Here is a 19,862-nt window from a genome sequence, read left to right as displayed (position 1 = left end):
TCCCATTGATTACAGCAAATCAGTGGTACACTCACTTGTTTCACCTTTTCCTCAAAGTCAGCATCATTATGGTCCGAAATCATCTGTGCAAGTCGAATTTGTTCTGCAGTAGCCTAGGAATTTGAGATGAGATCAAGAAAGCATAATTAAGAGCTAACAGTTTAGAGAAATAAGAATCACCTATATTGTCAATCTGTACCCTCCCTACTGCCCCAGTCTCCTTTTCCTTATTCCAAGTGACTAAGCAGTAAGGAACTGTTTAAGATGCTTAAATTGGGGGTCAGTACTATGGCATAGCGGGCAAAGCTGCTGTCTGCAGTGCCAGCATCCCTTCTGAGTGCCAGTTCAAGTCCTGGCTGCTCCATTTCTGATCCAGTTCCCTGCAATGGCCTGGGAAAGCAATAGAAGATGGTCCAAGTCCTTGGGCCCCTGTACCCATGTCAGAGAATCAGAAGAAGCTCCAGGATCCTGGCTTCAGATTGGCACAGCTCCAGCCATTATGGCTATTTGGGGAGGGAATCAGTGGATGGGAGACCTCGCTCTGTCTCTGCCTCTCAAACTTTCAAATAAATAAATAAATCTCAAAAAAAAAAAAAATGCTTAAATCTGCAAAATGACCAAAAAACAGTGAAATTGTCACTATTTCACTAGTCAACCCCAAAATGGACAGGGTAGTTTAAGGGGCCTTCATGCTGGAAATTATAACACCACTCTGAATTCACATTATTTGCAAAGTTATCCATAAGCCCTATTTCTATTTCTGCAATCATCGTTGCCACTCTCTTATTCCCAGGGCAGGGAATGCCATAACATTTAGTCTGAGAATAGAGTCAACATCTTTTCAAAATTTTTGTTTATTTATTTTAGAGGCAGACAGAGAGACCCAATGGCTGGCTCACACTTCAAATGCTCACAATGGCAGGGCTGGACTGGGAAATCAATCCAGGTCTCCCACATGGGTGGCAGGATTCCAATTACTTGAGCCATACTGCTGCATCCTAGGGTCTACATTAGCAGGAAACTGGAATCAGTAACTGAAGGCAGGAATCAAACCCAGGTACTCCAAAATGGCTGGCATCTTATCTACTAGGCTAAATCCCCACCCCAGATTCAACATATTTTCAGAAAAGTGATATATTAATACAACATCAGGAATTTGTCTCAACTGAGATTAGGTACTAAAATTATACTATAAATTCACTTGGATACAGAAGTGAAAAAAATGAACATGGAGGAAGTTCTAGTCTTACATGTTCATTTTTTCTGACCATAGCCAAACTAAGTAATTCATTCATATTAGGTACCAATTAACACCTAACTGGTTATGGAAAACAGATCATATCTAAATCAAACTTAGTACCAGTGAAGTTAATTTACTCCTTAAATTAAATGCTCTAGGGTGTCTCATTTGTTAATTTTGAAGGAACATAGTAAAGATGCCAGTTCCTCATGGGAAAAGAAAAATCAGGTAAAGCCTCAATGAGACCGAGAGGAAGATACAGAAAAGAGGAGCAAAAGATAAAATCTGGATGGGGATAAATGTAAACACAAAAGCTGGCTAGAGAGATGTCAAGGTGAAAGGTCTAGGAAGTAAATATATTGCTAAAACAGCATAGATAAGAGAAAAGGCAGAGGGCCCAAAGTAAAATGTTAACCCTAACAATGAAGTATTAAACAACAACAAAGTAATCATGCTGCATCCTAGCACGTTATTAAGTTATTAACCGTTATCAGGTCCTAAGATAAAAAAAGAGTCAAGGACTACAAACAGGAAAAAGGAAGCTAAATCAACAATCCAAAACAAAGAATGATGCTTTACTGCATAGAAACCAGTATTAGCCAGTAATGCTACTCATGGATCCATACCGCTGGAGTATTTATTTACCTGTGGCCGCTGCTTGTGCTGTGTCTGGTTTTGGTTTTGAGGTTGTTCCCAGTTTCCCCGGGCTCGGTTAGTGCCCACCGACGTCATCATTTACAGTATATACAAATAACAGTATTTACAAGGTAGAATACTGAAAAATTAAAAAAAGAGTTTAGGTGTTAAATGTGAACAAAATATATTTCTAACCTCTCTTTCAGTGGCACCTTCACCACTATACACTTTGATTTCTTTAAAGGAACAAACCAAAAGATCTGCCTGTTTTTGAGACATACTTGGTTTGATAAATTCTTAAAGGAACATGGCTATTAATCTAGTTTTGTATAACAAGAAAGGTACAGAGCAAGTGTAAGTGGTTTTTGTTTTAAGAAATCAGGGCCACAATTTGGTAACCAACCCCCCTTATTCAGGCTTTTTAACTTTTATAGTAAGTAAAACAATGTTAATAAATCAAAAGCCTTCTATAGAGAAAGTATCTGAAGTCCTTTGACAAAAGGGCAGATAATCAGCAGAGTCTGGAAACAAATGCCTTCCAGAAGAGGATTAGTCTACACTTCAAATAACAATTTAAAATACCCAAGGAAATAGCTTCATCTCTCTTACAACTATTTTATATAAATTGTATGTGACCTCTACTGCTTTGGAAAGGACAAGTTCAATTCAAGCCTCTTTCTCCTTCAAGTTCTATATCACAGTATGCTGGCTTTTCAAAAAAAAAAAAAAAAATCATGTGTTAGTGCCAGTGACTTTGTCCAGAATTTCAGTTCCTAGGATAATCCCAAATCAAAGCCTTTCCCAGGTGCTTGTATTTGTCTCCTAGCCCATATTTTCAAGAAACCAGAATTGCAAAAACCCTCCACCACTCACCTTAATATACAAGGAATCCCAAACTTGTCCCAAACCAAAAGCATCTAACACAAAGTTTTATTTGGAAGAAAGGGCTTCTAGAAAATCATCTGAACTTGGGACATTAACACCAACAAGATAAACTGAATCTTTAAAGAGACAACACACAGGGGTCTTCCTAAAACCAGAACAGTTTTTGTTACAACACTTCTAACAAGCATTAATTCTACTGAATTTGAATTCAAGTTCCCATCATTCATATTTCATTTGATAATGCAACCTCAGCTGAATTTAGTAAACAATGAAAACATTCACCATATGATAAGGACTGTTCAAATAAGTTATTTTGCATTGTTTTATTCCCTTCCAAAGTGAACAAGTTTATACTTTTCTTGCTCTGTATTTATTTTTCATTAATGCAATTCTATACAGAGTTATTCTAGACTGTTCAGGAGATAGTGCTGGATTTGAGGGAGAGGTTGGGTGCACTTCTAAGGAACTGTGCAAGGACTAATTACTAGGAAAGTGAATTTCACCTGTTTCTTGGATGGCACAGAGAAAGCAGACTTCCCTGTGGATAAATTCTTCATCAAGTTATGTCAATAGGTTGTCTTTGTTTTTTGATGGATCATTAAGAACAGAGTTTTACATGATCACTAAGAAAGATGTTTTAAGGCATCAGCAGAGCTAATTTTTAATCATTACCTCTTTCTTCTACACACATGTGCACACAAAGGCCTGTATATATTTCAGGCTAGTACAGGATTATTTGCTACACATTAGCCCATTTCCCCACGCTGGCATTATGGTCAAGTTTCAACACCTATTTTACATAAAACACGTGTTCAACCAAGTACCCAAACCAATGAGGGGGAAAAAAAAAAAAAGATTTGAGAAAAACTACTGTTTAAAACTGGCTCTAAGATGAAGCTTCTGATAGAGTAGTTGTTTCCAACCCATTCCTACAACTTCTAAATACTGACTGCTTCCTAATTCACATGTGGTATCAATTTGCAAGAATGAGTTAAGATTCCATGACTAGCTATGTAAACTGTATGTACCAACCCAGTCCGATGTAAATATATTAAAAAGTCACGTTGAAAGACACATAATTAAACAGGAAGGGGGGGAGCTTCCTCATCACTCTCGCTATTAACATCTTTTTCCCTCTTACCAGCCTGAAACGTGTGACTAAGAACTTTACCACATAGGTAGCAACCACACTAAGCAACAGGTCAAAAGTAAGTGATCTGGGATGAACACTTGAGGGCACAGCACTAGTAGACTTGCAGGGCAAGCAGGGTCACATACCCAGTTATTACAATGGGGATGAAGAATCTTTTTCTTAGAAAATAAAAACATTTAAGGGAACTGGAGTGAGAAATACTGGAGACTAAGGGGACAGTAGAGAAGCAAATCAGATTTCAGTATAAGAGTGCCCTTAACTATATTGTGAAAACCAGCTACTTAAAAAAATAGCCAGAGAAATTTTACTGAAAAAAATAAATAATACGTATTTATTGAGTATCTACTAAATGTCCAACACTTCAGGAAATACAAAAGCAATATGACTTGGGTGCTGCCCTCAGGGAGCTTACAATCTAGTTTGAGAGACGATTCATAAACTCTGAGGCTGGACTGGGGTGAGAAAAGCTTGCTACCACTAACAGAACAACTAAGATCTCTAGATGCTTTGTTGAAATGACCCCTGCATCCTTCTCCCCACCACATTGTATCTAATAAGAGTACTTGCCAGTTAGGATCACTTAGCAGAGGATTTAAAAATCAAAAGCATGAGTTATAATTTTTAGGCCTTTCATTACTACATGCAGCAACACTTCCCACCCAGCGATGGAAACAATCATTGGGACAGTCTAATCTTTAAGGACAGTGATGTACGATCTCAAGGCAGTTTTTCAGCTGATACACAGCCAAAATGTTTTAATTCTCTGGCAAGGTTGGTTATCACAACCCTCATCACTTCTGAGCAAGTCACATCAGATATCCCCAAAGCAGGATATGGGGGTGGAGGGCGGACAGGGAGAGAAGACAAAAAAAAAGATTTCTCTATTTAATAATTGGGAAGAGTCAAAAGCAAAAACGTTAACAATAACAACAAAAATGCCTGTTACTGCGGTGTTTTTCTTTCCCCAATGTCCTACACCAGAGGTGGCTACACTTCAAGAGGGTGGAAAAGGATGTTTCCATTGATGTTTGTGACATCAGTTTACAAAGCAATTTAGCGGCTGTTCATAAGATAAAGGTTCTGAAGAAATTTGGAATTCTTGTCCCATTATAAGAAGAATGAACAAATGCCCAGTACTCTAGTGACGTCCCTCAAGCGTAATACACCCTATGGGGGCCTCCACGTCCTGCTTCCCAAATAACATAATTGTTGGGGTTACCCAAAACTACAGTATAGACAACCGGAAGCTACAGACAGCAGCAAAAATATATTCCAAAGAGCTTGGTCGGTGAGAAAGAAGGAAAAGGAAATAACAGGAGATGACAAAGAGCCTGGAAACGGAGAGGGGACGCAAGCCCACGCGTGGAGGATGGGAGGCTCACCCCCCTCAGCGCCACATCAGGAACACACGGGGCCAATCGCCTCCCTACCTCCCACCCGGAACAAATTAATCCTCCGCACTCCAAACTGAGGGCCACATGGGGGAGTTTGGGGCAGCTCCACCCCATCGCCCTCCCTCCCCCCGCCACCCCCAAACCAGGCCGGATCCGGATCAGAGGAGGCCCGCAGAGGGTAGGAGAGGGAGGAGGCCCTCTCCTCCTGCACAGGCACCGGCCGGGGTAGAGAGGACCCTACCTTGGGCAGGGCCCAGGCCTCGCTCGCTCGCGCTCTTTCTCGCTCTCCCCCCTCAGGCCCTAGCCGCATGGCCCCCCCCTCCGGCTGCCCCAAGCCCCGCCCCGGCCACGCTCCCAAATCGAGGCCCCGGCTCTAGCGCGGCCCACTAGGCCGCGAACCCAACCATAAACAAAACCTCCGGCGGCCGACTCGAGGTGGGGGGGGCCGCCAGGGCTCGCATGACTAGGAGTGGGGGTGTACAGTGGGGAACACACGGCGCGGGGGGGTCTACCGAGGGAGGGGGATACGGCGGGGGTAGGGGAGAAAGGAGGGAGGGTAAAAGGGGGGGAATCGCGGATTTAAAGGGGCCGCGGACAATACCCGGCCCCGCCGCGCTGCCGCTGCCGCTGCCGCCGCCGCCAACGCCGCTGCGCTCCCAACTTTACCTCAGTCTCCTCCACACTGACACCCCGGGCCGCGCCGCCCCTGTCACGTGACATAAGATTCCCTCCTCCCCACCCCCCCCTTTTCCCTCTCGCGCTCGCTCTCGCGCCTTCTCCCTCCCACTTGCCTTCCTGCGTCCTCCAGCACGTGACGCGAAAAGGGACGCGCACGCAAGCGTGCGCGTGCCGCCCCGCCACGAGACACCGCACTCGGACTCCGTGCGTCCGCCCCGCCTCCTCCGCCGCAGCCCCGCCTCTACCACGTGACGCGCGGACGGACTCCGCTTCCTCTTACTGGCGTAGTTCCGCGTCTCCGCACTGGCCGCTGGCGGGTGCTATTGCTCGCCCGAGTCACGTGGCGGGGGAAGCGGGAATGCGTCGTTCCCCTTTCCTAACCACCCCCCCCCGTCCGCCATGTTTTCAGGCCGGGGCTGGCTTGGTCTTCCACCGTAAGGAAATGGCCGAGGAAGCCCAGGAAACCCAGGCGTCGTTGCTTTGGCGCAACCTGGGCTGACGAGGAGGGGGAGCGGATTAAACCCTAGCAGGTCTGCGCAGGGTAGGGAGGCCATGGCGTCCAGCAGTAGCTGGCTGTCTGGGGTGAATGTCGTGCTGGTGATGGCCTACGGGAGCCTGGTGAGGAGAACCCCCCCCCCATAATCCCCATTCGTGTTGTCGCGTCGGACCCAAGAGAGACTCCTGTTAAGCTGTGCCTGTCCTCCCCTTCCCACTTAGCCGGCGCTTTTTCTGGGCTTTGACTTTATCTCAGGGGTTACCTGGGAGCTTAAGTTACCAACCTGCCCTAACCGAGAACCCCACGCTCCCGGTACCAGCTTCCCAAAGCCCATCCTCATCTTTAAAGATGGCCTTGCTTTCTCCAAAGTTTTACCCTGAAGCATCCCTGGGAGCCCGACTCTTGGGATTTAGAATGAGGGCATGTTTGTCTTCTGTCTTTTTATTAAAGATTGTTTACTTTTCTTTTCGGACAGGTGTTTGTACTGCTGTTTATTTTTGTGAAGAGGCAAATCATGCGCTTTGCTATGAAATCTAGAAGGGGACCTCATGTCCCTGTGGGACACAATGCCCCCAAGGTAGGTCCTTAGGACCCGAGATAAACCTGGTTCCTCCAATCTTTTTTCGGGACGAGAATAAGATTTTCTCTGCCTTCTGTACAGTTTTGCTCGAACTTGGTTAAGTTGAGCAACAATTCTGTCTTGGGATGGGCTTATTTGCTTACAGCTGGGTGCTGGAACTTCATCCTTCGGTAGAATGAAGGGCTTGGATTGAGGGTCCCAACCCTTGCTGCAAGATGTTTGTCTTAAGTCACCCAGTATTCTATGTTTGATTTTGTCTTAGGATGAGGTTAGGGGTGGTTACAGTTAGTCCTAGAGCAATAATGGTCACCTTTGCAGAACTTGAGACTTAGGAAATCAAGTTCAGTTGTTCACGTTCCAAACAAACCTAAGGAAAGGACGCGACTTACTAGAGTACACATAGAAGGTAATGAAGTAGTCTTAACTTTGTTCTCTTCTTCCTTACGTGATTGCCCTCTTTGACTTTATGTACCTACAGATGAAATTATATCTGCCCCAAAACCCCATACTTAATGCATACAACTGCCTACCTGATGTTTCTACTTATATATATATATATATATATTTTTTTTTTTTTTTTTGCAGGCAGAGTGGACAGTGAGAGAGAGACAGAAAGGTCTTCTTTTACAGTTGGTTCACCCTCCAATGGCCACTGCGGCCAGCGCGCTGCAGCCGGCGCATGGTGCTGATCCAAAGCCAGGAGCCAGGTGCTTCTCCTGGTCTCCCATGGGGTACACAGCCCAAGCACTTGGGCCATCCTCCACTGCACTCCCGGGCCACAGCAGAGAGCTGGACTGGAAGAGGGGCAACCGGGACAGAATCCGGCGCCAGGACTAGAATCCAGTGTGCCGGCGCCGCAAGGTGGAGGATTAGCCTATTGAATAGCCTATTAGCCTATTGGCCTTATATTTGTTCTTTTAAAAAAAATTATTTATTTGAAAGGCAGCGTTAGATCTTCCATCTACTGTTCACTCCCCAACTGGCCACCACAGCCAAGGCTGGGTCTGAAGCCAGGAGCCAGGAATTTTTTCCTGGTCTCCCAAGTGGATGGCAGGGGCCCAAGCACTTGGGCCATCTTCCCACTGCCTTCCCAAGCACGTAAGTGGGGAACTGGATCAGAAGTGGAGCAGCCCGGGTGGGACTCGAACCAAGGCACCCACATGGGATGCCAACACTGCAGGACATGGCTTAACCTGCTGTGCCATAATGCCAGCCCCTCTACTTAGATTTTTAATAGACATTTCAAACCTAGCATATCTAAGTGACAACAATGTCACCCCTATCTTGCTTCTTGCATCTTTCTTTCTCAGTAAAAGGCACTTGCTCCTTTAACCAACTTCTTTTGTATGGCTATCCCTAGATCACTGGGATCCAGCTCTGCTGATTGCATTTCCAACCTTTGCACTTAAGAAAGGAATGGACTTCACTGGACTAGCTCATTCGTTCTTTTTTTTTTTTTTTTTTTTTTCCCACTAAGATTTGAAAGGCAGAGTTACAGAGAAAGGGAGAGGGAGAGATAGAAACCTTCTGTCCACTGGTTCATTTCCCAAATGGCTGCAGTGGCCAGGGCTGGGGCAGCCAGGAGCTTCATCCAGGCCTCCCACATGGGTGCAGGGGCCTAGCTACTTGGACCATCTTCCACGGCTTTCCCAGGCGGATTAATGGGAGCTGGATCAGAAGTGGGACAGCTGAGATGAACCAGTGCCCTTATTGGATGCCATCTCTGCAGGCAGTGGCTTAACCCACTACACCTCAATGCTGACTCCAATTACATTTTTTTAAGAGTTATTTATTGGCTCCAGCGCTGTGGTGTCGCAGGTAAAGCTGCCACCTGCAATGCCGGTTCATGTCCCAGCTGCTTCACTTCCAATCCAGCTTTCTGCTATGGCCTGGGAAAGCAGTAGAAGATGGACCAATTCCTTGGGCCCCTGTACCCACATTGGAAGACTCCGAGGAAGCTTCTGGCTCCTGGCATCTTCCCGGTCTCCCACGCAGGTGCAGGGACCCAAGGACTTGGGCCGTCATTTACTGCTTTCCCAGACCGTAGCAGAGAGCTGAATCAGAAGTGGGGCAGCCAGGATTTGAACTGGCGCCAGTACTGTAGGCGGCAGCTTTACCTGCTAAACCACAGCGCTGGCCCCTTCAATTACCTTTTTGTTTTGTTTTGTTTTTTGACAGGTAGAGTTATAAGACAGTGAGAGAGAGAGACAGAGAGAAAGGTCTTCCTTTCGTTGGTTTATTCCCCAAATGGCCGCTACGGCCGGCGCGCTGCACCAATCTGAAGCCAGGAGCCAGGTGCTTCTTACTGGTCTTCCATGTGGGTGCAGGGCTCAAGCACTAGGCCATCCTCCACTGCTCTCCCGGGCCACAGCAGAGACCTGGACTGGAAGAGGAGCAACCAGGACTAGAACCCAGCGCCCATATATGCTGGTGCTGCAGGCGGAGGATTAACCAAGTGAGCCGCGCCGCTGGCCCCCTGCAATTACATATTTTAAAGTTAGGTTTCCCCTTCTATTTTACTCTATAAGAGTGCTTATTTTTTCTTCATATTTTCCACAGTTTTTCTTTTATGTTTGTTTAAAACGTTTTTTTTCCACCATATAATAAGCTTCAAAGATGCAGGAGGAGCAACGCCAGTTTTCTTAAACAATATAAAGCCAGAACTGCTCAAATTAGGAACTTAGTAATGTGTTGTTGAATAAAAAATAGGTTACTACAGGGCTGGCACTGTGGCATAGCGAGTAAAGCCATTGCCTGTAGTGCTGGCATCCCACATGGATGCTGGTTCGAGTCCGAGCTGCTCCACTTCCCATCCACCTCTATGCTGTGGCCTGGGAAGGCAGCAGAAGATGGCCCAAGTCCTTGGGCCCCTGCACTCGCTTGAGAGACCCAAAGGAAGCTCCTAGTTCAGATCGGCACAGCTCCAGCCGTTGCGGCCATCAGGGGAGTGAACCATTGGATGGAAGACCTCTCTCTGTCTCTACCTCTCTCTAACTCTGCTTTTCAAATAAATAAATCTCTCTCTGCTGCTGCCTCTCAAATAAATAAATCTTTACAAAGAAAATATGGGTTACTGGGAGAACTAGAGCTAGTGCATGACTCTCTGAACTCCTGCAGCAGTGTTGCTTCTTTGACAAGTACTCTTAACCCTCTCCACCTTGCTGATAGATTGGTGTTGCCTGAAACAAGAGTGCTCCTTTTCACTTGCTTCTAGTGAGAGGAACACAGCATATCATGAGCTTATCAAAACTTTGGCTTTTGAGGCTACTAGACTATGGATAATTAAGATCTTTTGTATTTAAAAATTCTCTGATCTAAATTGTTATTAAATATTGATGGATGTGTAAATTAGTTGCCTGTCGCCCATGTGTGCAATCCATGATCCAACAGTTCTACTCATACCACAGAGAAATTTTATTCTTTTTGTACCAGGAAACGTATGAGGATGTTCATAGCAGCATTGTTCATAATATTTGAAGAACCATTGATGCAAATGCTCATTTCAAAATGTATAAAATAATGATGGATTCATATTCTGATATATCAGTGGGAATAGACCCATGAACACAAATGAATCTCTAAAATATTTTAATAAAAAAGGAAACTACAGGCCAGCGCCGTGGCTTAACAGGCTAATCCTCCGCCTTGAGGCGCCGGCACACCGGGTTCTAGTCCCGGTTGGGGTGCCGGATTCTATCCCGGTTGCCCCTCTTCCAGGCCAGCTCTCTGCTATGGCCCGGGAAGGCAGTGGAGGATGGCCCAAGTCCTTGGGCCCTGCACCAGCATGGGAGACCAGGAGAAGCACTTGGCACCTGGCTTCGGATCAGCAAGATGCGCCAGCTGTAGCGGCCATTGGAGGGTGAACCAGCAGCAAAAAGGAATACCTTTCTGTCTCTCTCCCACTGTCCACTCTGCCTATCAAAAAAAAGGAAACTACAGATATAAATAAATCTCAAAATTAGGGTGACTGGAAAAATCCAGAAAGTCATTCACAAAAGAATTTGTACCATGTGATAAGTGTGATGGATAGGAAACTGGTAAGTGAGGTATGGTACCTTTTGTCTTTATAAATTTTACATTGTGTATAAATGACCAATTTTAAAATGCCTTAATTTGTTTTAAAATAGCCTCTGTAAGTACTGTGGTTCTCTAGGTAGGATAGTCTGCAAACTATTTCAGACCAGATATAAGCCATCTCCACAGTTTTTTGGTTTTTTTTTTTTTAATTATTTTTAAGAATATTATTTATTTTCATTTTTATTTGAAAGGTAGACAGATGGAGAGAGATCTTACGTCTGCTTATTCACCTCCTAAATGCCCACAACAGCCAGGGCTGGGCCAGGAGGAAACCAGAACCCTAGAACTCAATCCAGGTGGCCCACATGGGTGTCAGGGACCCAGGTACTTCAGCCATCATCTACCTCCCAGAGTGTGCATCAGCAAGAAGCTGGATCGGAAGCTGAATAACCAGGACTCAAACCAGGTACTCCAGTATGGGTACAGGTGCCCCAAGCAGCAATTTAACTGCTGTGCCAAGCACCTGTCCCCTCCTTATAAAGGTTTTTACAGTAGATTATGACTTCTAGTTGCTGTTCATGTTCTTCTCAACTCAAGAGGTCCTTTATAATTCCTAACCAACATTCTCCTAGATCCAACTTAAAAGTCAGAAATAGGCTGGCGCCGTGGTTCAACAGGCTAATCCTCCGCCTAGCGGCGCCGGCACACCAGGTTCTAGTCCCGGTCAGGGCGCCGGATTCTGTCCTGGTTGCCCCTCTTCCAGGCCAGCTCTCTGCTATGGCCCGGGTGTGCAGTGGAGGATGGCCCAAGTCCTTGGGCCCTGCACCCACATAGGAGACCAGGAGAAGCACCTGGCTCTGCCTTCGGATCAGTGCGGTGCGCTGGCCGCGGTGGCCATTGGAGGGTGAACCAACGGCAAAAGGAAGACCTTTCTCTCTGTCTCTCTCTCTGTCCACTCTGCCTGTCAAAAATAATAATAATAATAATAATAAAAAGTAAAAAAATAAATCTTAAAAAAAGTCAGAAATAATTTTGATGCCTTGGAGCTTGAAGGAATTCCTTGGCAAATTAAAAGATCTAGCTTGGAGGCCGGCACTGTGGTGCAGCAGGTTAAAGCCCTGGCCTGGAGCGCCTGCATCCTATAGGCACCGATTTGAGTCTCAGGTGCTCCACTTTTAATCCAGCTTCCTGCTAATGACCTGGGAAAACAGGATAGCTCAAGTGCTTGGGCCCCTACACCCACTTGGGTGACACAGAAGAAGCTCCTGGCTTCAGCCTGGCCCAGCCCCAGCCATTGTGGCCATTTGGGAAGTGAACCAGCAGATGGAAGACCTGTCTCTACTTCTCTCTAACTCTGCTTTTCAAATAAATAAGTCTTAAAAAATTAGCTTGGAGAGGTTATTACAGAACCCAATCCCATTCTTTCCTAAATTGTTGGAATTGATTATATGATCTTGTCTGCTTCCATTGTCTTAATCATTTGCTCTGCCTTATTTCCAGATTGGTAGAAAGCAAAGTGTAGGTTAAGTAATTGTGTGTTTTTTTTTCTTTATGCCGACAGGATTTGAAAGAGGAGATTGATATTCGACTCTCCAGAGTTCAGGATATCAAGTATGAACCCCAGCTCCTTGCAGATGATGATGCGAGACTGCTGCAGCTGGAGACCCAGGGGAATCAGAGTATGTGGCAAGCTTTGGGAGGAGGCCTTAGTTAGGAGGCCCACAAGTTCAGAATGCTTAGTTCTTCAGGGTTGTCACTAGCAGCTAGCAAAGCCTCAGTTATTGCCCAGTTACTGGATGTGTGCCAGATGCTGGGAGACAGTTTGGCGAATCTTGAGAGTTATGCCTGAGACCGATCTTTTTTTCAATAGGTTGCTATAACTACCTGTACAGAATGAAAGCTCTGGACGCCATCCGTGCCTCTGGTAAGAGCTACCTGAAAGGGTCCATTCTAGACTCTCTGGGGTTTACATGGGCACAGAGTGGTAAACCTATAATGTATGTTAGGATTTGTCCTTTCAGCACTTCTCTGGATAGTAAGAATTACCTAGAGTTTTGTAATCACTGAATTATTTAGCCAAAGGAAATTCTGTTTTTTCTCCAAAGAATCTAGGGAGTTTTATTCTTTTTTTTTTTTTTTTTTTTTTTTTTTTTTTTTTTATTTAGTTAGTTATTTATTTGAAAGGCAGAGAGAGAAAGAAAGGTCTTCCATCCGCTGATTCACTCTCCAGATGGCCACAACAGCCAGAGCTGTACCGACCTAAAGCCAGGAGTTTCTTCCAGGTCTCCCATGTGGGTGCAGGGGCCCAAGCACTTGGGCCATCTTCTACTGCTTTCCCAGGCCATAGCAGAGAGCTGGATTGGAAGTGGAGCAGCCGGGATTTGAACTGATGTCCATATGGAATGCTGGCACTGCAGACCAGGGCTTTAACCCACTGCGCCACAGCGCTGGCCCCTGTTCTTTTCCTGAGATTGTTAGTTTCATGATTGGGTAAAGGTAATTTGTTCTTTTTTTTAATATTTATTTATTTTATTTGAAAGTTACACAGAAAGCGGTCTTCCATCCACTGGTTCACTCTCCAATTGGCCACAATGGCCAGAGCTGGACCGATCTAAAGCCAGGAACAAGTAGCTTCTTCCAGGTCTCCCATGCGAGTACAAGGGGGCAAGGGCTTGGGCCATCTTCTGCTGTTTTCCCAGGCGATAGCAGAGAGCTGGATCAGAAGTGGAGCAGGCAGTGACTTTACCCTCTATGCCACAGCACAGACCCTGGCAATTTGTTCTTGGACAAAAGGCTAGTGGTATCTGGTTTTCCACTAAGCCTAAGATAGATGGTTCTTGGATTTCTTCATTCTGTTACCACTTATCATATATGCTCCATGTCTACCAAAACATAGTTTACATCTAAAGCCAGGAAGGGTAAGTAGGGTGATGAAAAGGATGTTGACACTATCCGTTATGCTTGGCGTAGCTTACAGTTGTGCTTCTACCGCTAAGGCCATTTAGGTACAGCCACATACCTTTGGTCTCCTTAATTCCATTAGAATTTCACTCCAATTCACTCATTTCATTAGACCTATTTCTGAGTTTGGGAAAGTAACTAGAAAGAATGGTAGAAGAGGTATCATTGTGCTGTTATCTCCTTAGAGATCCCGTTTCGTGCTGAAGGCCGGCATCCTCGTTCCTTAATGGGCAAGAATTTCCGCTCCTACCTGCTCGATCTGCGAAACACTAGTACTCCTTTCAAGGGTGTGCGCAAGGCCCTCATCGATACCCTGCTGGAGGGCTATGAGACAGCCCGCTACGGGACAGGGGTAAGACCGATGGCCAGTTTTTCTTTGAAGGATCTGGAGGATCCCCACCCACCTAATCCCACCCCTGTCCCAGACTGAAAGAGCCTCACTCTTCCTTTCTCTTTCCTAAGGTCTTTGGCCAGAATGAGTACCTGCGCTATCAGGAGGCCCTGAGTGAGCTGGCCACCGTGTGAGTTTGGAGGGGAACGTGTCCAAGGGGGCTGGAGACTATAAGTAGTACTAGACTGTTCCCATAGTGAAATAACCTTCATAAAGAAATGTGACAAAATCTTTAAAAAAAAATCATAAAGTTGTAAGATGCTAGATACTAATACAACTTTTTCTTGTTTATGTGAAAAAGTTGAAGCTACTATATAATGAGAAACCCCTACTTTGTGTGCATCTTTTTCCTATTGCTTTTTTTATACCTGTCCAATAAAATATGAATTTTGTATAGTCTACCAAAGGGAATAAAGTTTTCAGCACACAAGGGTTCCTTCTGTTCCAAAGTCCCAGTGTCCTTTTGTTTCCTGGTCTAATCAGAGAAAGCGGTAGCTTTTTTTCCTCTTTTACCGGTTAATGTATCAGTAACCCTGTCTGAAATAGGATGTCATTATAGTCAGCTGCTGAGCTTCTGTGCTGTAGGTGACAAATCATGACTTTGCTTTGGAAATGTTTTAAATATGTACTAAACATAGTTTCATTATTATTTATGCAAATATTAAATGGAACTTTAAGTTAGAAAAGGAAAGTTGACTAGAATAAAAAAGTTGGTTACTGGCCATAAAGAGAATACATGCTACTGTGTTAAATATGGCTCTTGAGAAGAGATATGTCTGTCCTATTTTCTCTGCCCCTAAAAATGAGCTACCTTGTTAAAGGTGGAGAGTCCTGTTGGTGGACATTGTGGCACACCAGTTATACTGATCTTGGGACTCCCATATCCCATGTAGGAGTGCCTAGATTTGAGTCTTGCCTCCAGTTCAGATCCAACTTCTTGCTTTTATGCATCCTGGGAAGGCAGCAGGTGATGGCTCAAGTACTTGGGTCCCTGGCACTCACGTGTGTACCAGATTGACTTCTGGGCTCCTGACTTCAGCCTGACCCAGCCCCAGCTTTAAAGGCTTTGGGGGAATGATCCAGCAAGTAGAAGATGTTATGTGTGTGAGTGCGCATGTGTGCACGCTCTCTGCCTTCCAATTAAGTAAAAATGAGTAATTAACACTTGAAGACAAATAGTCTTAGTAAAAACTAGAGCAGTGATGAAGATTAACGTTAAGAGAGGCTGGAAAAATGTGTTTGGACTAGAACTCAGGTAGAAACTTGTTCAAAATTCAGTCCTTTGGAAAGATAAATGCTGGATAATTCTACTTATGAGGTACTTAGTTTGTCACACTCAAACACAAAGTAGAATGGTGATTGCCAGGGGCTGGGGATAGGGGGAAATGGGAATTACATTTTAATGGGTATAGAGTTCAGTTTTGCAAGTTAAAAAGCCTTCTGGACATTGGTTACATGACAGTATAGTGTACTTAACACTGGTGGGCTGGCGCCACGGCTCACTAGGCTAATCCTCCGCCTGCAACGCTGGCACCCTGGGTTCTAGTCCCGGTTGGGGCGCTGGATTCTGTCCCGGTTGCTCTTCCAGTCCAGCTCTCTGCTGTGGCCCAAGTCCTTGGGCCCTGCACCCACATGGCAGACCGGGAGGAAGCACCTGGCTCCTGGCTTCAGATCAGCACGGTGTGCTGGCCGCAGCAGCCATTGAGGGGTGAACCAACGGAAAAGGAAGACCTTTCTCTCTGTCTCTCACTGTCCACTCTGCCTGTCAAAAAAAAAAAAAAAAAAAAAAAAAAACCTGGTGAACTGTACATTAAAAATGTGGGGGGGGGGGGTGGCATTGTGATGCAGCAGATTAAGCTGCCTCCTGCAACTCCAGCATCCCATATTAGCGCCAGTCCTGGTTGCTCCACTTCCAACCCAGCTCCCTGCTAATGCTCCTAGGAGGGCAGCAGAAGATGACCCAAGTGCTTGGTCCTCTGCCACCCACGTGGGAGACATGGATGGCTTTGTAGGCTCCTGGCTTTAGCATGGCCCAGCGCACGCTGGCTGTTGTGGCCATTTAGGGACTGAACTAATGGATGGAAGATCTCTGTAACTCTACCTTTTCTAAAAAATAAAAATGGTTCGAGGCAGGTATTTAGCCTAGTGGTTAAGTTGCCTGTGTTCTGTGGAGTAATTGGATTCAGTATCTGGCTCTGCTGCTGACTCCAGCTTCCTGCTAACGCAGACCCTGGGAGTCAACAGTGGTGGCTCATGTGACTGATTTCCTGTCCAGCAAAGCCCAGCATGAACCAGTGGATTAGGGAGTGCTCTCTTGGACTCACTCACTCTCCACTCTCTCTTCATCTGTCTCTCAGCCTTTCAAATTTAAAAAAAATAAGTAAATAAGTGTTTAGTGATATTTTTTTTTTCTTTGACAGGCAGAGTGGACAGTGAGAGAGAGACAGAGAGAAAGGTCTTCCTTTTGCTGTTGGTTCACCCTCCAATGGCCGCCGCGGTTGGCGCGCTGCAGCCGGCGCACCGCGCTGATCCGATGGCAGGAGCCAGGGGCTTATCCTGGTCTCCCATGGGGTGCAGGACCCAAGCACTTGGGCCATCCTCCACTGCACTCCCTGGCCACAGCAGAGAGCTGGCCTGGAAGAGGGGCAACCGGGACAGGATTGGTGCCCCGACCGGGACTAGAACCCGGTGTGCCGGCGCCGCAAGGCAGAGGATTAGCCTAGTAAGCCACGGCGCCGGCCCAGTGATATATTTTGTTGAGGGTATTTTACCACATTTTTTGAAATTCTGTCTCTGACTTCCGGTTTCTAGAAACTTTGAGCGGGTATAGTGAAAGAGTATAAGCTTTAAAATCTGACAAATATAGATTTGAAACCCAGGCCTACTGCTCACTACTTTTGTGACCTCGTGCAAGATAATTATTGGACCCTCAGTTCCCTAATATGCAAACAGGTGATACCACAATATAGGAGATATTGGTGTAATGTCCTAATGTGTTAAGTGCCTAATAGCTCCTGCTATTCCTATTTTTTGGCATTTAATTTTCAAGCAACTCATAGTGAGACGAAGAAACCTTGAGGCAGAGGCAATTGGTTTCTCTGTTTTTATTTACTAAGCTATCAGATGGAATTTTAGTAACTAGTTTACAAGGTAAAACAGATTTTGTGGCTACCACTGTTAACTATGCGATGGGATAAGCCCTAAATCATATTCTGCTAGTCTTCATTCAGTCCATGACCACCCCTCTCTATTCCTTAGGGTGAAAGCGCGAATTGGAAGCTCTCAGCGACAACACCAGTCAGCAGCCAAAGACCTAACTCAGTCCCCTGAAGTCTCCCCAACTACCATCCAGGTGACATACCTCCCCTCCAGTCAGAAGAGTAAACGTGCCAAGCACTTCCTCGAATTGAAGAGCTTTAAGGACAACTACAACACACTGGAGAGTACTCTGTGACAGAGCTGAAGGACTCTCACTGTAGACTGAGCCAGACAGACTCAGTGTGCAAGACAGGCTGCTCGCTGGGCCCCGATGTATCAGCTGACGCGCCCGTTGTGTCCAGGGTTCATAGGGCTTGCACTGTGATCTCCAACTCATTATTAGGAGCATTTTCAGAACATCAACTCAGACTTTATTTCCACTAGTAGCACTTTTTCTGGATTTCAGTTGATATATCATTGTTAATGTTTCTGTCAAAGCTTCCTTAAAAATCTTTACTTGGTTGGCAACAAGCATCATGCTGCAGTACATCAAGCGCCGGCACTGGAACACCCACATCCCGTATTGGAGTGCCAGTCTGAGTCCTGGCTACTCCACTTCTGATCCAGCTACCTGTTAATGCTCCTGGGAGGCTGTGGATGATGGCCCAGGTACTTGAGTACCTGCCATCCACATAGGAGAACTGGGTGGAATTCCTCCTGGCTCCACCTTGGCTATTGCAGGTGATTGGGGAATAAACCAACAAATGGGAGATCTATCACTCTGCCTTTCAAATAAATCTTTTTAAAAAAAGTCTTTTAAAAATAAATCTTGACACCAATGTTGTGGCACAGTGGGTAAGCCACTGCTTATTATGCCGGCATCCTATATTGGAATGGCTGTTCAAATCCCGGATACTCCACTTCCAACCCAGTTTCCTGCTAATGTGCCTAGGACAACAGTGGAAGATGGTCCAAGTACTTGGGCTCCTGTTACCCATGGAGGCCATCTGGATGGAGTTCCTGGTTTCTGGCTTCAACTAGCTGTTGTGGCCATTTGGGAAGTAAACCAGCAGATGGAAGATATCCCTCTCTCCCCCGGCTCTTAGCCTCCCCTCCCTCCTCCATCTCTAGCTTTCAAATAAATCTTTAATAAAAAAAATATTTACTTGGTTTTGGGCATAGTTTACCTGCTCCATTCTTGGCAACTTAATCTCTGATGTGAGAGCTGGGATGAGGTGTCTTCTGTCTGGCCATTTGTGCGTGATTAGGAACTGTTTGAGTTACGGAGTCTCAGAAGGGCAGACAGGAACTGGTGGATGAGGCAGTGGGTGGAACAATTTACACTGGTATTCCAATTAAACCAGGATTAACAGCTTTCCTGACAAGACTCATCCTATACACTAGGCAGTTGTGGTGTAGCAGGTAAGGCTGTTGCCAGTGATGCCAGCATCCCGTATGGGTGGGGCGGTTCAAGTCACTGCTACTCTACTTCCAATCCAGCTTCCTGGTGGTGGCTTGGGAGAGGACTGGAAGATGGCCCCCTGGTTTTTGGGACCCTGTACCCATATGTAAGACCTGGGTGAAGCTCCTGGCTCCTGGCTTCAGCCTGGCCATTGCAGCTATCTGAAGGGTGAACCAGCAGATGAAAAGATCTCTCCCTGTAACTCAAATTTTTTAAAAATATGCTGTGAAAAAAAAAAAAAAAGAAATTTTCTGACACCTGCCATAATTTACTCCAGGCAACGTGTGTGAAGAAATGGTTTTCCCAATGCACTGATAGGATTTTATACAATAACTTCAATAAGATGAATTACTAAAAATCTACATGGTGAAACAGGTTAAGCCTCTGCTTGCAACGCTGGCATTCTATATGGATGCTGGTTCAAGTCCCTGCTGCTCCACTTCAGTCCTGCTTCCCTGCTAATATGCCTGAAAACGGCAGAAGATTGCCCAAGTGCTTGGGCCCTTGCAACCACATGGGAGACTTGGAAGAAGCTCCTGGCTCCTGGCTTCTGCCCGGCCCTAGCTGTTGCAGCCATCTGGAGAGTAAACCAGTGGGTGGAAGATATTTCTCTCTCTCCTCCTCTCTCTCTGTAACTTTGCCTTTCAAATAAAATCTTACGTGTGTGTGTGTATATATCTATATAAATATATATGTGTATATATATTTAAAAGTAGGCATTTACTCCTAAGTGCCCACAGTGGTCAGGCTGAAGCCAGGAGTCTGGAACTC

General features: G+C 45.6%; 2 protein-coding genes across 29 annotated transcripts in view; one reads left to right on the top strand and one right to left on the bottom strand.

Annotated features, from left to right (window-relative positions):
* Positions 1-6,019, bottom strand: part of UBAP2L (ubiquitin associated protein 2 like) — a 55,320-nt gene extending 49,301 nt beyond the window's left edge. For 25 of the 26 annotated variants that reach the window (XM_062192341.1, XM_062192348.1, XM_062192355.1 and 22 more), the window contains exons 1-3: positions 5,910-5,986; positions 1,886-2,015; positions 36-113 (exon numbers count right to left, since the gene is read on the bottom strand). In XM_062192341.1, coding sequence (XP_062048325.1) covers positions 36-113; positions 1,886-1,975 — 168 coding nt within the window. In that variant the 5' untranslated portion in view covers positions 1,976-2,015; positions 5,910-5,986. Of the gene's footprint in view, positions 1-35; positions 114-1,885; positions 2,016-5,909 lie in introns of all 26 variants that reach the window. The other variant, XM_062192336.1, reaches the window with a different exon arrangement.
* A 274-nt stretch (positions 6,020-6,293) lies between these two features.
* C5H1orf43 (chromosome 5 C1orf43 homolog) lies at positions 6,294-18,799 on the top strand. 3 transcript variants are annotated; one of them, XM_062192333.1, is made up of 7 exons: positions 6,294-6,604; positions 6,958-7,059; positions 12,641-12,758; positions 12,950-13,003; positions 14,226-14,392; positions 14,503-14,561; positions 17,690-18,799. In XM_062192333.1, exons 1-7 carry the CDS (start codon positions 6,539-6,541, stop codon positions 17,883-17,885), a joined length of 762 nt encoding a protein of 253 aa, XP_062048317.1. In that variant the 5' UTR covers positions 6,294-6,538; the 3' UTR covers positions 17,886-18,799. The 3 variants fall into 3 exon arrangements, with proteins under 3 accessions (XP_062048317.1, XP_062048315.1, XP_062048316.1); XM_062192331.1 differs by lacking the exon at positions 6,294-6,604 and adding an exon at positions 11,335-11,545 and having other exon boundaries at positions 6,971-7,059; XM_062192332.1 differs by lacking the exon at positions 6,294-6,604 and adding an exon at positions 11,335-11,545 and having other exon boundaries at positions 6,973-7,063.
* Positions 18,800-19,862: the final 1,063 nt, after the last annotated feature.

The sequence above is a fragment of the Lepus europaeus genome, chromosome 5 (assembly GCF_033115175.1).
Source record: "Lepus europaeus isolate LE1 chromosome 5, mLepTim1.pri, whole genome shotgun sequence".
Lineage (NCBI taxonomy): Eukaryota > Metazoa > Chordata > Mammalia > Lagomorpha > Leporidae > Lepus > Lepus europaeus.
The sequence above is the reverse complement of the archived record's forward strand: the minus strand, read 5'-3'. Positions and strand labels throughout refer to the sequence as shown.

Excerpts from the sequence above, each read along its gene's own strand:
- C5H1orf43 (XM_062192331.1), top strand. The coding sequence starts at position 7,031 with ATGTCCCTGTGGGACACAATGCCCCCAAG. Across the intron at positions 14,393-14,502 it reads CAGCCCGCTACGGGACAGGG|GTCTTTGGCCAGAATGAGTA; the intron begins GTAAGACCGATG and ends CTCTTTCCTAAG. Across the intron at positions 14,562-17,689 it reads CTGAGTGAGCTGGCCACCGT|GGTGAAAGCGCGAATTGGAA; the intron begins GTGAGTTTGGAG and ends TCTATTCCTTAG.